The sequence below is a fragment of the Fundulus heteroclitus genome, chromosome 12 (assembly GCF_011125445.2).
Source record: "Fundulus heteroclitus isolate FHET01 chromosome 12, MU-UCD_Fhet_4.1, whole genome shotgun sequence".
Classification (NCBI taxonomy): domain Eukaryota; kingdom Metazoa; phylum Chordata; class Actinopteri; order Cyprinodontiformes; family Fundulidae; genus Fundulus; species Fundulus heteroclitus.
The window spans coordinates 7,999,884-8,014,699 of NC_046372.1; the positions used below are offsets into that span (position 1 = coordinate 7,999,884).

Here is a 14,816-nt window from a genome sequence, read left to right on the forward strand (position 1 = left end):
AAGTGGGACATTTTGTCAAAGTCAGTTCTACTTGGAGACAACTTTGGTAATGAACTTTATATGGTGGTAAAGACTATATCTCTACAGATCAGGTCTGAGCTACAACTGTCTGAATTTACAGGGGGATCTGAGTGAAACTGTTTCTTGGCCTGTTGCAGTTCATTTTTACTGCCTTGTAACCTCACAGTGACATCAGTGGTTCTTCACAAGATTTAAGGTTTTATGGTGGTTCACCTCCCCACGGCGAAAGCAAGTGAACGGGTTCCCCAACTTTGCAATCAAACTGGCAAATGTGTGTTGAAATTAACAAATCATTCTTAAAATTAATAAAAAAAAATCATCCTTTTGATGCTTAAAGAAACAGAAGGTTTCCGACCTAAAAGGACTTTGTGAAAAAAGTGCTACTCAGGCATCCTGGGCTGATATGTATTGATTTCTGATTTTATCTCAGCCCGAGGCAGTCTTGGATACAGAGAGCGGGAAAAGGAGGCAAGTTCTGACACATTTCCACACGGAACGGAAAAGCAAGGCGTCAAAGATGAATCTCGTGATAACAATTTCAAGGTTCTTAGGCGGATATCATTCTAACTTTACTGGATCTATTAAGTGTATTTTTTATAGTAGATTTAATCTCCATTACGTAAGTGTCTTTTGTTTAGTGTCGGTCATCAAGACCATGTTAAACAAACAAAAAGAAAAACAGGAATTTTCAGTTTGATGATGCCAAATGCTTTGATTCAAGCATCACAGATCGTAACGAGTGAAATACTCCTACGTCAGCCCGGAAAAAGACTTCAAAAATGTGCAAGAAGATGCATGTTCCTTCTGCAAACATGTTGATCAATAACTGTCTTCGCATATTCAGATAAAGAGGAGATCACCATGAGTTGGAAGAGATGCTCATGAGTTTGTATGTTCTAACTAATCTTAAAAAAAAAAAAAAGTATCCTTCCAGCTATGAGCGCTTATCTGCTGTTGATATCTGCAGCTGGAACGTGTGCTAAAGAGTGTAAAACACTAACATGAAGCATTAACTTCAGCTGCGGCGTGTGTGTGCGGTCTGCGAGGAACCCTGCGTGTAACGGGCTAATTGTAATGCAGGTCTCCATCACTCTGCTCCTTGATCTAAGCAGTGACAGATGGCTGAAAATGAATTTCAAACTGGTCAGTCTTGGTTCCTTTTTTTTTTTTTATCTTCTGCTAGAATATATATGGACTGAGGAGGTATTATAGCGCTCTACATCCGCGGCGACAAAATGACGACTAAACGAGGACAGATGTGTGAATTAGAAATGAGGGCCATGTGGAGCTTGCCATTTTTAGACCTATATTTAGGGCCTGTTAAAAGAGTAATGACCATCAAAGGCCTGTGAAAAAAAAAGAGAGGAATTGCCATCAGGGCCTGTATCTAAAGGGTGATTTATTACTCTCTAATGGGAAGGGAAATGGTTCTCTGCACATCAAAGGATCAAGCAACGCTGTATAAAGCCTCCGAAAATAAACTGATCTGCCCCGCAAAAAGCCCACATCTTCTCCTCATGTGTGTTTAAACTGATTGTCTCTTTTATGTCAAGTGCATTTCAAAAAGCCGAAATGTATTGGATTGCATTTCAAAGAGCAGATTGGAAAATTCTTTAGTCTGAAATGAGGCGGTATGCGGACATCAGAGGTGGTGGGGAGATGTGGACCTTGTTTGGTTTACACAGGGACTCCCGCACAACTGGCCGTGCCACCTTCTTATATTTTTTCGCATCACAACTACGGCCCTCTGTATAGTTCAAGAGGATTTTATTTAACAAATCAACACAAAGAGCTGAACGTTTCTAAATTGGAAGAAAAAGTTGTTTTCGTGCTGCCCTTTCACCCGGACGCCCCTAAATAAGACCTAGTGCAGAAGTTCAGGAGTCACCTGATTAGTCCTATCAGCATAAATCCAGCTGTTGCGTGAAGGTGTCAGGGGAGAACCACCAGCCTCATGGGGAACACGGCAGACAGGTCAGGTACAGGCCAATCCTGGAAGGAAACCTGTCTGAGGCCATAAAAGACTCCACACTGGGATGGAGGTTTACCTTCTAGCTGGAGAGTAAGCTTTTATAAAACATTTGCGTCGCAAACCCGAAAACTCGAGGTGCCTCTGAGCTGGGTCTAGTTATTCATAAATCACAAGTGGAGACAAGGGTAGCTGTGAGCTTTTAAACATGATGCCGGCATTGCAGAGCAGGAGTTAGTAGCTTGGATAAAATGTCAGACATCCCTCCACGTCGTTCCTTTCAGTATGATAAAGGCAGATTAAATCAGTTCGGCGATATTATTGCTGGTCGGTCAAGTACTTCAGATTTAATTTATGTTCCTCAATTTCCTGCAAAAAAAACTGTCTTGTTCGCGCTTTGAAGTCCTGCGGCCGCCTGGATGCACAAACCACTGGTCAACAGTTTGGACGGCCGCAGAAATCTAACAATCTTAAATGAATTCATGAAAATCGTGTGTCTTGTAGGTTTGTGCTGCTCTTGTGTCATCAAAGGGATAATGGGGGAAAAAAAATAAGCTTTATTGGCCACGATTATGGGCACAATCAAGAAACTTTAGTTCAGTTAAAGCCATAGAAGGAAATTATAGGAGGGTCTCCCTTAATCTCAGAAAATGTAGACTTGTTAACATTTGGAATCGGACCGTACTTTGTTCACCTGGTTACTACTGTTGAATCTTGGCTGACTGCCATTTAAAATGCGAAAGGGTGGGGCCGAGTGTTGCAAGCGGTTCTGGGAACGAACCTCAGAATATAAGGAGAAAACAGAGAGAGCAGCGCAAGTTGCAGCAGCTACACAAAATGTTAAGTCATTCTTGAGTCTGGCTGAATTACTTGATCAGCTATTTGCCAGTTCTGACTCAGATGGTAATCATTAGCCTCAAGTGACATGTGGTCTTTGGAGTGGCGAATTGTACCAATATTACTAGCAATAGGATTATTATTATACCAGGTTGATAATCTATTATTTCAGTATACTTTATACTAAATAAGGTTCCAGCTCTATATTTCACTGCACCTTTTTCAAGCCTCTGTAAAAATAGCTCGTGAGAAATCTGTTCCCAAAAATATGAATGGAATTTCCAGCCTTGGTTACAGCGCTCACAGAATACAGACATTATTATCAATATATGAACAAGAGTATGAACATGTTTCATCAGACTGAGAGCCTGGGGGGAAAACTGTCTCTGTGGTGGCCGGTTTTTACAAATAGCGCCCTCTAGCGTCGACCTAAAGGTCAAAGTCTGAATAGGTTGATGAAGTACGAACGCGACAGACTGAATGACGGGAGTGTAAAAGACCAGCAGCTCCGGTGGAAGGTTGTATTTCTCTGGTTACCGCAGGAAGTCCGGTCTCTGCTGGGCCTTCTTTCTGAACAGTGTCCATGTGTGAGGACCAGCTCAGGTCCTGAGAATGGCTGGTTCCTAACCCCACCTGCTGCAGGAAGCAAAGTGCTGGAGGTCCAGCAGGGGGCCTGTGATCTCCTTCAGATGCTCCAACAATAGTCGCTCAAAGGATTTCATGACTGCAGATGTCAGGGCAGTTCTGCAGCCACTGAAAGAACCGTATCTGGTCACAGCGAGCTTTGGATGAGAAAGAAACTTGGGCTGGGATTCCTGTGCCTACTGAGCTGATAATCAGTCCTATAGAACCACTGGCTCAGTTCAGCAGGAACAGGAGTCCAGTCCACCGACAACTGGACCAGAACCCGGTCCCAACAGGCACATCACAATCAAACCCTCTTATTTAATTGAACTATTAAAGCTATTATATGAAGCAATTATCAGGAAATAAGGTAAAGTTTTGTTCAATAAATAAACCAACTGATCTGTAAATCGCGTATTTGTTTGTATTGTTAATCTTAAACAACTTCAAACTTGGCAAGACGTTTTGCTGAGAGACAGAGGAATTTAGACTCGCTAGTTCTAGGTTTGATCAACTGGGAAAAATAACTCCACTTTGGCATTTTTTTGTGCAAGAATTTACTATTTTCAGCAGTTTTCAGAACAGCTTTCTGTACCTGTGTGTTTTGCTTAGCTATGCAGCTCAGAGTGACGTTGAGCATTTCTTAGGATGACACCACACAGTTAGAGGATGGAGAACAAAGAAATCAGAGCAACACTGAGCCAGAGCTACTTTCTATGAAAAATAAAACAGAGTATAGCATTAATGGCAGCAAAGGTTTGCCAAGGGCTTTTTCCAGAAAACACAGTGAACACAACACCACAGAACCAGCAGTACTTTCTGTAGAAAAGGAACAGAGTACACATTGTTAAGGGGAGTAAATATACTAAATACAGAATCCCTGAGCCAGGAGTACTTTATATGGAAAACAAAAAAAAAACAACCCCCAGGTTAATGGCTGTTGCAGTTTTGTCAGTGATTATGCTCAGGGAGGACATGGTTAAATACACAAAGGTTCATACAATGTTACCAGCACCAATAACCGGCAGTAACGCATCCATGGAGAGTAGATAAAGTAAAGACGGCGGTGAGGAAAACACTGGGGGCGTTCTCAAAGCTTCAAGTGTTGCATCAGAGGACAACTGTGTGTTGTTTTCCTACAGAAAACATATCCAGTTTTTTTTTTTTTTTTTTTTACATTTTTTACAACAATGGGTGAGACAAAAAAAAGCCAACATGGTTACTTTGTGAACTCAATTTCAAGGAATTAACTCAGGAGGAGAGACATTTTACTGACATCAGAAAGACAATGATTCCTTAATCCATCTTTTCATTATCTACACAACGTGTGTCTGAATAACCACGTGTCCTTGTAGGATACGTAAATAGTAAATAATGGAAAAACATGCTTACAGCTAAGGGTAATTTAAAGAGACCAATTAACCTAACAGTCATGTGTTTGGACTGTGGGAGGAAGCTGGTGTACCCGGAGAGAACGTGCAAACTTCATGCCGAATCGCCGCATGTCAGGATTCGAACCCAGGACCCTTTTTTCTGCAATTCAACAGTGCCAAGAACTGCACCACCATCCAACCTGTCTCCATAATAACAGAGGCAGAAATCCTCAGATAAAAAAAGAGACTTATGTAATGCTAATGCACCTTATGTACATGTTAAAACTTCCTCATCAGCAATAACAATGAAGAGAAAGAAGACTAAAGTACAGTTTGATGCACTCAGCCACAGATTATTATGGATTATTCATTGCAGGTTAGATATAATATGTAATGTTCCAATTGTGTGTGTCTTTTATATTTTCTTTAGGTTGCAGACAGTGGACGGAGACAGGAGTTTGGTCCGGAGGAGGTACGTGGACGCTGCACCCAGCCCGTCTTTCCCTGGGAGTCTGCAGAAACACCAGAAGGCTGCCTTTGTCCTCTACAGCCAACTGGAGCGCTGCAGGCAACGCGTTCGACTACAAGACGATCCAAGCTGTTCATAGCGGAACAGCGTTGTCGGGGGAAAATAAAATCCACCATTCTATTTTTATTTTTTTTTTCATGTTAATGAAGGAATAGGCCTTTCCCAGATAAAGGCTCAGCGATGTTTAACACTGAGAGCTCGGGTTGATTCCCGTCGCCGTAGGTGTGTTTAGGGTTGAGTTCACGAATGTTTAGTCTAAAATCACGACCTGCTTCTCCGGAGTTTAGACTGGAAATTCTTTCACGGAAGAGTAAATTTCACAAACTTTTCTGACTTCACTCTCATCTGCAAGATTGAGTAGCAGGCAGCTCAGGGCTCTTCTGTTTTTATGTGTTGGTTTCATGAATATTAGTCAGATAGAAATGTCTTTTTAAAGTGGAAAAATAAATTGTTTCACAAAAATTAACGAGTTGCTTCTTGTGTTTTCAGTTCACAGATTAAAACCTACACCAGCTAACCTCTTCGTTACAATTAGTTTTATACACAACGGGCTGTAATAATGTAAATAATGGCAACTGCACAATAAAACCAAAATACATCAACATAAAAAACTACAAATAATATCACAGTCCCATGTAAGAGTTTAGGGAAACGTAGCCAAGCAGGTTCAACATTTCTAGGTTATACTTAATGTTGCCTGATGATCCAATGAAGCAGGCGGTCCACTCAGTGGTGTTTTTTTCAGCTCTTGATTTGTGTGTCAGTGTAAAAATGAGTGCAGGTGTTCATTTTACTAGAAGTAACACAGACCTTACAGCAATCAGAAAATGTATTTATCTCTAAAGTAGAATGAAAGAATCTTCCATATTCACTCAGCTTTATTCAGGGAACAGGATAAAATGTAACATTCTTAATGTAAGAAATGCAGTGCTGCCTTTTAGAAAGTTGCAGCAATCTATACATGAGACGTCACCCAAGTTTGTGGGACAACTTGAAAATAAAAATATTTCAAATATTGCTCCACAAATAAAGCAACGACCTGCTCGCCCTGGCAAAAGTTTCAGTCTGGTCCAGACAGATGTAACACACGCTGCTTCTAAAGATTATAGCTTTTCAGATTAAGGAAAATAAATAACTTGTTAAGCCTAACAAACCATTTATTCTGTCAGAATTTGATTTCCAAATCTTGTGTCTTCCAGTTTTCCGTTTGAAAAGTGAACTTGGACATATCTGTTAAAGGTGCTTCTAAATGAAAGTTAAATATTACAACTTTATCCAACAAGGGAACAAAGAAAGTCCCTGTTCCTGCCACTACCCCTGCAGTTCTGAGAAGGTGAATGAGCTGGACGCTACAACCACAACTCAAGCTAAACCTAACTGAATCAAACAAAATAGTTGAAATATTGGGCTGTGATACAGATTCATCTCTTATCTTGAAGCATACATTAAAGAAGAGAGTTGTTTTCCTCTTTTTCCAGGTATACAACATTAAACTTAAATACAAATGATCCAATTAAAACTAAATATCAAGAAAAATGAATTATTCTTCTAAAAATAAAAACATGTCGGGTGCATTGCAACAGGAGCTTATGCGCCACAGTGTGTGCTCACAGCAGCGAACTCGGTTTATTATGAGTGCAGTTTTTCCACCGTTACACGGAATGAAACCACAGAAATTGAGATGCACAAACAGAACTGTTTACAATTTATGAGATACAGCAAATCACTCCATTGCATAGCAGGTTTTGCAAAGGCAAAGCCAAAAATAAATAAATAAATAAACTGATGATGTTGGGCGTTCCTTTGTGTCTGACCTATTTCTTGCATTCAGCCTGTGGAGTGTGATGGATTGATATTGAAGAAACCCGGCGAGGCGGCGGACTCTGACGCGAACACGCAGCTGCTGGGATCAATGGTGTGCTCCGGCGGTCCTGGTGGGCCATGCGGCCGTCATACGCGCGTGTGTGTGTTTGTAACGCTGGCCTGTAATCTGCCCTGGCCGTGTTGTTAGCAGCGGCCCTCCATCGTCAGAGTGCACCCTGGCTTACATTTGTGTCATTGTGTTGCGAAGTTCCTCGATCCTGAGACGAACTCTGTCATTTGCGACGCAGCCTCGGTCATTTAGTCTGAGGCGCAGCGAGCCCAGAACACGTGTCGACTCGTCCCACAGACCAGACTGATCCACCACCTGGACTCACACACACACACACACACATAATCAACAAGTCATCGACAATGAGCGGCTGAAGAGGGGAGAAAAAAAAAAAAAAAAAAAAGAGAACAGATCTGGTCTCATCAAACTGCTGTATGAATAAGGAGGGATTTCATTTTGACAGGAATATTTTCTGAAAACCCACAATTACCTCTGAGTAACCCAGAAAAGCACCTTTTCCCTCTGCCAGTTCCTTCCTTAAAGTTACGAGCATGTTTTTTTTTTTTTTTTTTTTTTATGCGCCGATGATTCATAGCTTCCTTTAAAGTGGTTTAACAATTAATTTGAAAAGAAATCTTAAAAATAGTTGGGTATAAGGAGCGGGTGGAAAATGAATTTAAGAAGGAGCCAGTTTCCAAAGGCTTTTTGGAAAGCCTGAAGAAATATCGTTGAAAACCAATTTGAGTAATTTGAAAAAGGTCTGGTCCCTTGGAAGCAAAATATAACAAAATTTAGTGTACTGCGACCATTAAATAACCAAGATGATGGTTAAGATTTTATTTTACGCAGATGGTCTTTTTCTTTCATCCCTCGTTACTGCTTAGGCACACAAGGAGCCGCACCTTAAACCAGTTTCTGATTGAATAAAGGAGAACAGTCCATTTTGAGTTTCAACCTTATCAGCCCCTTATAATAAGTACATGATAAGATGAAAGGAAGAGAAAAATAACAGTTTTTTTATTTTAGAAAACTGAGATATTCAATTTAACTAACCTTTTATAAGAAGTACTTGTTTCCCCTCAAGCTCTTTATTTTATCTGCATGTAAGATCCAAATGTTTTTTGTTTTTTTAAATCAAATATTTCTGTGCTTAATTTCTATGATGGTGGTAATGTTTTCCAAAGCCTTTCAAAAGTTCAAGCTTGCCAATCAAGACATTTGAAGGAGAAAAAGGAAATGGGGGTGGGGGGGGGAATAACTCCATTAAGGGTTTTTACTTTATGTATTTGTGACTATTTTTCAGGTTCAATAAAAACAAGTACTGTTGGTTTTGGTGCTAGAAGTTCATAAAAAGGATGTGTAATAGTACCTGAACTGTTACAAATCACATTATTACGAGTATAAAGAGCTTAAATCCGACGTCTTCACATAGCCCAAAGTTTGTATCAGTGCTTGTGAACCTTCAGCTATATTGAGCCCAACCACCAAACCTGTTCATCACATTAACAGGGAACGTTTTAATAGATTATGGCGCTCTGCTTCCTTCTGGCCTCTGTTAAACATGTCATGCACTGCAAAAAGAGAACTAAAAATAAGTAACATTTTCTTGAAATTAATGTATTTCTCCTGGATTTGAGCAGGTAAATAAGATTATTTGCCAACGGAATGAGTATTTTTACCCCTAAAATAAGATAATTAGATATACTGCACTTGAAATAAGATGATGGAGATGAATTGTTCCTATTTTAAGTGTAAAAATCGTATGGCAAATAATCTTATTTACCTGCTCAAATCAAAGAAAAATACTCTCATTTCAAGTAATATTTTTTTAATTTTAGCTATTTTTGCAGTGTGAAATGCATCACTCTATGATTGTGGCATGTTTGACAGACATAGTGCTTTGCAAAACTATTCACACCCCTTACGTTTTTTTTTTCTTAATTTTGTCACATAACCAGAGGCGACGTATTTTATATGGCTTTTAAACGATAAACAGAGCAGCAGTGTGTACCTGTGAAGCTTGTTTTGATGTGCCGTGTTAGTTCTCAGCAACACGTATCATTTTGCATGCCTCCCAAAAACATTCAGCGTTGGTCTCCTCTGACCGTAGCACCACGTGTACACGTCTGCTGAGTGCCTTACATTATCGCCGTTTCTTTCGCTCTTCCATGAAAGGCCCGTTTTCTGGAGTGTATGACTAATAGGAACCGCAAAGTTACCATGGGGACTTTGGCAGCTTCTGTGGTTAATGCTCGCCTTGCCTGCCCCGTCAGATCAGTTGGAGACTGGGCAATAATCTTTCCATTTTCTAATGACGGATTGCACAGCGTTCTGTGAGTTGGCCAAAGCTTGGGATATTGTTTTAGCACCCAACCCTGTTTTAAATTACTCCTTGGGCTTCATGATGAGGTTTGTTCGCTAATGTTGAAACAAATCTGTATCTGAGGCCTTCACAGAACAGCTGGATAACACACGGGTTGACCACTGGATTTTACTTAAAGGCACCAGAGTAAAGTGGGTTGAATATAACATATTCACATATAAGTACACATATATATTGTACTCCATATATAGTGTATTTATTTAAAATGAAGTCTGGAAAGCACGAGTTCTTATTCCCTACATAATTAAGAGCTACTTTGTGTCGGCCTATCAGATGAAATACACCAGATTTCTGGTCTGCTGGTGGTTTCTAGAGTCTCTAAAAGTAGAATGGGAGGCAGATCCTTTAGCTATCAGGCTCCTCTCCTGTGAAACCAACTCCCAGTTTTGGTCCGTGAGGCAGACACCCCGTCTACTTTTAAAACTAATCTTAAAACTGTCCTTGTTGACAAAGCTTAGAGTGGCTCATGTTACCCTGAGCTATCTCTATAGTTATGCTGCTATAGGCTTAGGCTGCTGGAGGACATCAGGGGCTATTTTTCTCACTACTGATTTCTACTGTTCTCCAGTTTTGCATTGCCTTACATTGAAATGACTTGTTGTCATTTCATCATTTAATTTTTTGCTCTCTCTCTTTTTTCTTCATAGTAGGCACACCTGGTCTGACGTTCTGTTAGCTGTGACATCATCCAGGGAAGACGGCTCACCCGCTATTACCATCTAATGTAGAACAGATTACTAGATCAATGTGTGCTTCTGTGCTTTTTTGTCTGTCTTGTTGTGTCTCTGCTGTCTTCTCTAATCCTGAGTTGGTCGAGGCAGATGACCGTTCATACTGAGCCCGGTTCTGCCGGAGGTTTTCCTTCCCGCTAATGGGTGGTTTTTCTTTCCACTGTCACTTCATGCATGCTCAGTATGAGGTATTGCTGCAAAGCCATGGACAATGCAAACGACTCTCCCTGTAGCTCTACGCTTCTCCAGGAGTGAATGCTGCTTGTCGGGACTTTGAAGCAATCAACTGGTTCCCTTATATAGGAAAATTTTGACCAATCTGTATAATCTGACCCAATCTGTATAATATGATTGAATTTGACTTTGTAAAGTGCCTTGAGATGACATGTTTCATGAATTGGCGCTATATAAATAAAATTGAATTGAATTGTTAAAATGTTAGAAATTAAAAAAATTGCAGGTTGTAAAGAGGTTATAAGGAACATCATTTCCCCACCTTCTGTATCATCTCTGTTGATGTGCTCAGTGGCAGTTGACCGAAAACAGCAAAGTTAACCATGAGGTTAAGGGCAAGTGGCGGGGCGAGTGGCGGCTGCCGCGGTTTTGCCGACAGCAGGCTGATGAACGACTGCAGGCGGTCGGCAGGACGAGGATGACCTGCGACTGAGAAAAGACTGCACAGGTGGTCCCACGCCGCTTTGGCCTGCACCTGGGGATGAGGAGTTCATGGGACTTATTGTAACCTTCAGGCAAACAGAGATCAACACACTCAGAATTCTGAAAAGAGTGAGGAGGGCAGCTCAATGCGAGATGAGCACGTCTTGGTGATTGCGGTGAGACGGCTGAGCGTCTCTGAGGGCTGTGAAGGGAGGCGGACAAACAGGAGACACCAAGACAAACCTCAGGCCAGCCGGCCAGACGCTCAGAGAAATCAATACTACATTCCCATTTTCACCCAGTTCCCCTCGCTCTTCTGTACCTCCTTCTCTTCAGTTCTCCAATGCCTCTCGCGTGGGAGAGAGGAGGGAGGGAGGGAGGGTGGTGTTGTCATCCATTATTTATTCTTTAATGTGTCTCCCTTCTCTGTATCGGCTCTTTGGCTTTCAGGAACACCACACCTGTCTGGAGCAAAATAACAGACCTTCCCCACTGTTGCCCTGTTGAGTTACGACGCTGCGCAGACATGATGAGATTTTATTCACACAAGAGTCCGTTCGGCTCCCAAAACAAATGTCCGCCCCTTATAACTCTGTTGTTCTTCACAGTTTGGCTCCGGCGGCGCAGCGTAACGCGGCTGCAGTTCAGAGTACCTCATAACTCCTCGGTGAAGGGGAACACCGAGGCCAGCGTCGCATTTCAGAGCGTCTTCATCAAGTGGTAAACTGACGTGCAAAGAGGACAATGACAAAGGAATACAGTGCCTTGCAAAAGTATTCATTTCCTCAAACTTTTCTGCATATTGTTGACTTGCAAATCAAACATCTATGTATTTAAGTGGGATTTTTGTGATAAATCCCATAAAGTAGAGAATTTATGTGAAGTGGAAGCAGAAAAGTTAAGTTGGGCGAAATGTGTGAAAATAAGCAATTACCGTGATTTTTCTCAATTGGAGTCAGGCCTGGACTTTGACTAGGCCATTTCAACTAAACCCCTCCATTTAAAGTTGTGGCGGTAGGTTAAGGTCGCTGACCTGCAGGCTGGTGGACATTCTCTATTGTCTCGCGTCTTTTGCTGCCCCCCCCAACAGATTTTCTTCAAGCACTGCCCTTCCCATCTTCACATAAACAAAGCCCAGCCTTCCAGCCCCTGCTGGAGAAAAGCATCCCCACAGCATGACGCTGCCATCGCCACATTACAATGCAGGGTATAGAGACTTTAGGGCATAGAGACATCAACTACATTTGTCCGAGGGCCAGAATCTTTCTCGGCAGACAATGAGGGCCAGATGCTTTCGTAAAATAAAATAAATTAACAATATCTGATATATATATATATATATATATATATATATATATATATATATATATATATATATATATATATATATATATATCAGATATTGTGGGGGCCGGATTGAAAGCTCTGGTGGGCCAGTGTTGGCCCGTGGGCCGGCAGATGATGTTCACTAGTTTAGGGTTATGTGCAGTGCCACACTTATTTGCTGATATTACAGATGATGAAAGCAACATTACTTCATCACAATGAACAAAATCACATGAAAGCTGAGAGTTTATTTCCACTGTGGTGGACCGGACCCCCACCATCCAACACAAACAAAGATAAAACCACTGATATAGGTTAAATCCTATATCAGTGGCACATAATACAAAATGTATGTATGGTTCAGTAAAATAGAAACTGCTCTTATCTGTAAGACTTTGTAGGACACAAAATCTGTTGAACTTCCCTGACTGGAGCTGCATTTTCAGATAAATTAAGCATTTTTCTACCATTCATTACGGTAATTTATAGGAGAGGTCAGGAAGTAAGTGTGAGCGTGAATATAATTTGAGGATGATGATAATTAATTTAATATTTACCCATCTGTAATTCATTCCTCTATTAGGAACGTTTTTCTCACAGGTTCTGTATGTGATGCCTGTTTTGGAGCCAACTGCAAACAGGAACTTCTCCAGCTTTCTTTCAACAGTGACTTTCTTCTTCACATTTTCCCAAAAAATGCCCCATTTGGCATGCGTCCTGTCAACCAGTTCTCTGGATGAGCGGCGGATCTCTGCAGCTCATCCAGAGCCGCTCCTCTGACTAACGCTCTCCTCACCCGGCCTGTAAGTTTGGCTGGACAGCCGGTTTCCAGTTAAGCCAAATTCTCTTCGTTTTTAGAAGATTCTCAGAAACCCCTGAACCCTTCACAGAATGACTGGATTTACACTGAGATCGAATTACACCCTGGTGGACTCTTCTTACTAATTTCGGTGACTTCGGAAAGTTTGCACTGAAATGTAATTAAGGCTATCAGAGTTCAAAGGGTGGAAAACATACATTTATATAGCACATTTGACAGTGAGTGTTTTCCATGATGACATGATACAATGATTTATGTCTCACACCCTTCAGATTTTCATTTGTACACAAGCTTAAAAACATCACTTGCATCACTTTCTGTCCACTTCAGAACTGGGAGCTACTTTGTGTCTGTTTATCACACAAAACCCAGATGAAATATAGGTTTTTATATAGGAAATGTTTGACCAATCTGTATAATATGATTGAATTTGACTTTGTAAAGTGCCTTGAGATGACATGTTTCATGAATTGGCACAAAATTTAAATGAATTGAATTGAAACACATTGAAATCTGTGGCTGTGATGCGAGACCTTTTGCAAGGCACTGGAGGGGCCTTTTTATGAGAAAATGCTCACCAGCTGTGAAGCTCTGTGGTGCCACCTGTTGGTGGGGTGATGATAAAAGGTCAGTAGCCAGAGGAGGGGAGCGCAGTCCTCAGGCCCCGATGTGACCAGCAGCTGGGCCGCCACCTGCACCCAGTGGCCGCACTGAACCAGCAGGAGCCACGCCTCGAACACTTTGTGGTGCCCTCTGCAGGACAGGAGGAAGAGCAACAAGCACAGGCAAGCAGCTCAATAAATATTTCTTGGATATTTCGGGAGAAAAAAAATAGTTTTATGGCAGAGAACACTCCCTGTAATTATTTGATGGTGAAAATCTTATTCTTAGTAGTTATTTTCAACTTGAAATGCATGAGAAAAGTGAGTTAATGTCTGTTTGAAAACCAAGTATCAGAGTGGAATAAGACAAAGGTGCAAGGCAAACAGAGCAGTAAACGGCTCATAACTCTGGTGGCTTGGGTGGTCTGGTTTAACACCCTGGCACTGAACCCATCCAAGGCTCCATTTTTCCACTGGGATCTCCCACTTGCACACAAACTCACCGTTAAAAAGTACCAGTGATAATTGTTAGGCCAACTGTTTTCGCACAAGCTCATGCCCCGAGGCTAAGATCAAACTTAAATGGGATGCGGGGTTAAATAAAATATTAGATTTGTGATGGCAGAAGTTAGTAAAGTCATACTTGCTTCATAAACGAACCTCACCATCAGTGTTTCCGTCCCACCTACAGTGACTGATAGACAATGAGTTATCGCACAGATTTACACGGCTCTGACCAAATGATCACGACAATTACTGACTTTGTGTTGCTTTAACTAAAATAATATTTATTAAAATAAAATGAGCATTATAAAAAAGAAATCATAGATAATGCTTTTAAACTTTGAATGTGTCACAGGAATAAATGGTTGACAGAAATGTTATAGACGAGCGATCAAAGAGGCCACTGGTGGATTATGATTCTGATATTATGCTTGTTTAAACCTCCCACAAACATAATTTAAAATAAGACACAATGTAAATTCAACATTTACAGTTCTGATGAGAAGTACACTTGTCATGGCCATGAATGTCATTCATTTTCGAGCCCTTTAGGATTTAATTGAACCA

General features: G+C 41.1%; 2 protein-coding genes across 4 annotated transcripts in view; one reads left to right on the top strand and one right to left on the bottom strand.

Moving 5' to 3' along the window:
• The window catches only part of aopep (aminopeptidase O (putative)), an 82,707-nt gene extending 76,916 nt beyond the window's left edge, over positions 1–5,791 (top strand). The window contains exon 12 of one of the 2 annotated variants that reach the window (XM_036143873.1): positions 5,255–5,791. The gene's annotated coding sequence lies outside the window, so the exon portion shown is untranslated. The remainder of the gene's footprint in view (positions 1–5,254) is intronic. The other variant, XM_036143872.1, reaches the window with a different exon arrangement.
• A 297-nt stretch (positions 5,792–6,088) lies between these two features.
• Positions 6,089–14,816, bottom strand: part of fancc (FA complementation group C) — a 47,953-nt gene continuing 39,225 nt past the window's right edge. For both annotated transcript variants that reach the window (XM_021320258.2, XM_036143875.1), the window contains exons 13-15: positions 13,722–13,896; positions 10,837–11,049; positions 6,089–7,541 (exon numbers count right to left, since the gene is read on the bottom strand). In XM_021320258.2, the coding sequence (XP_021175933.2) occupies positions 7,398–7,541; positions 10,837–11,049; positions 13,722–13,896 (532 nt within the window). In that variant the 3' untranslated portion in view covers positions 6,089–7,397. The remainder of the gene's footprint in view (positions 7,542–10,836; positions 11,050–13,721; positions 13,897–14,816) is intronic.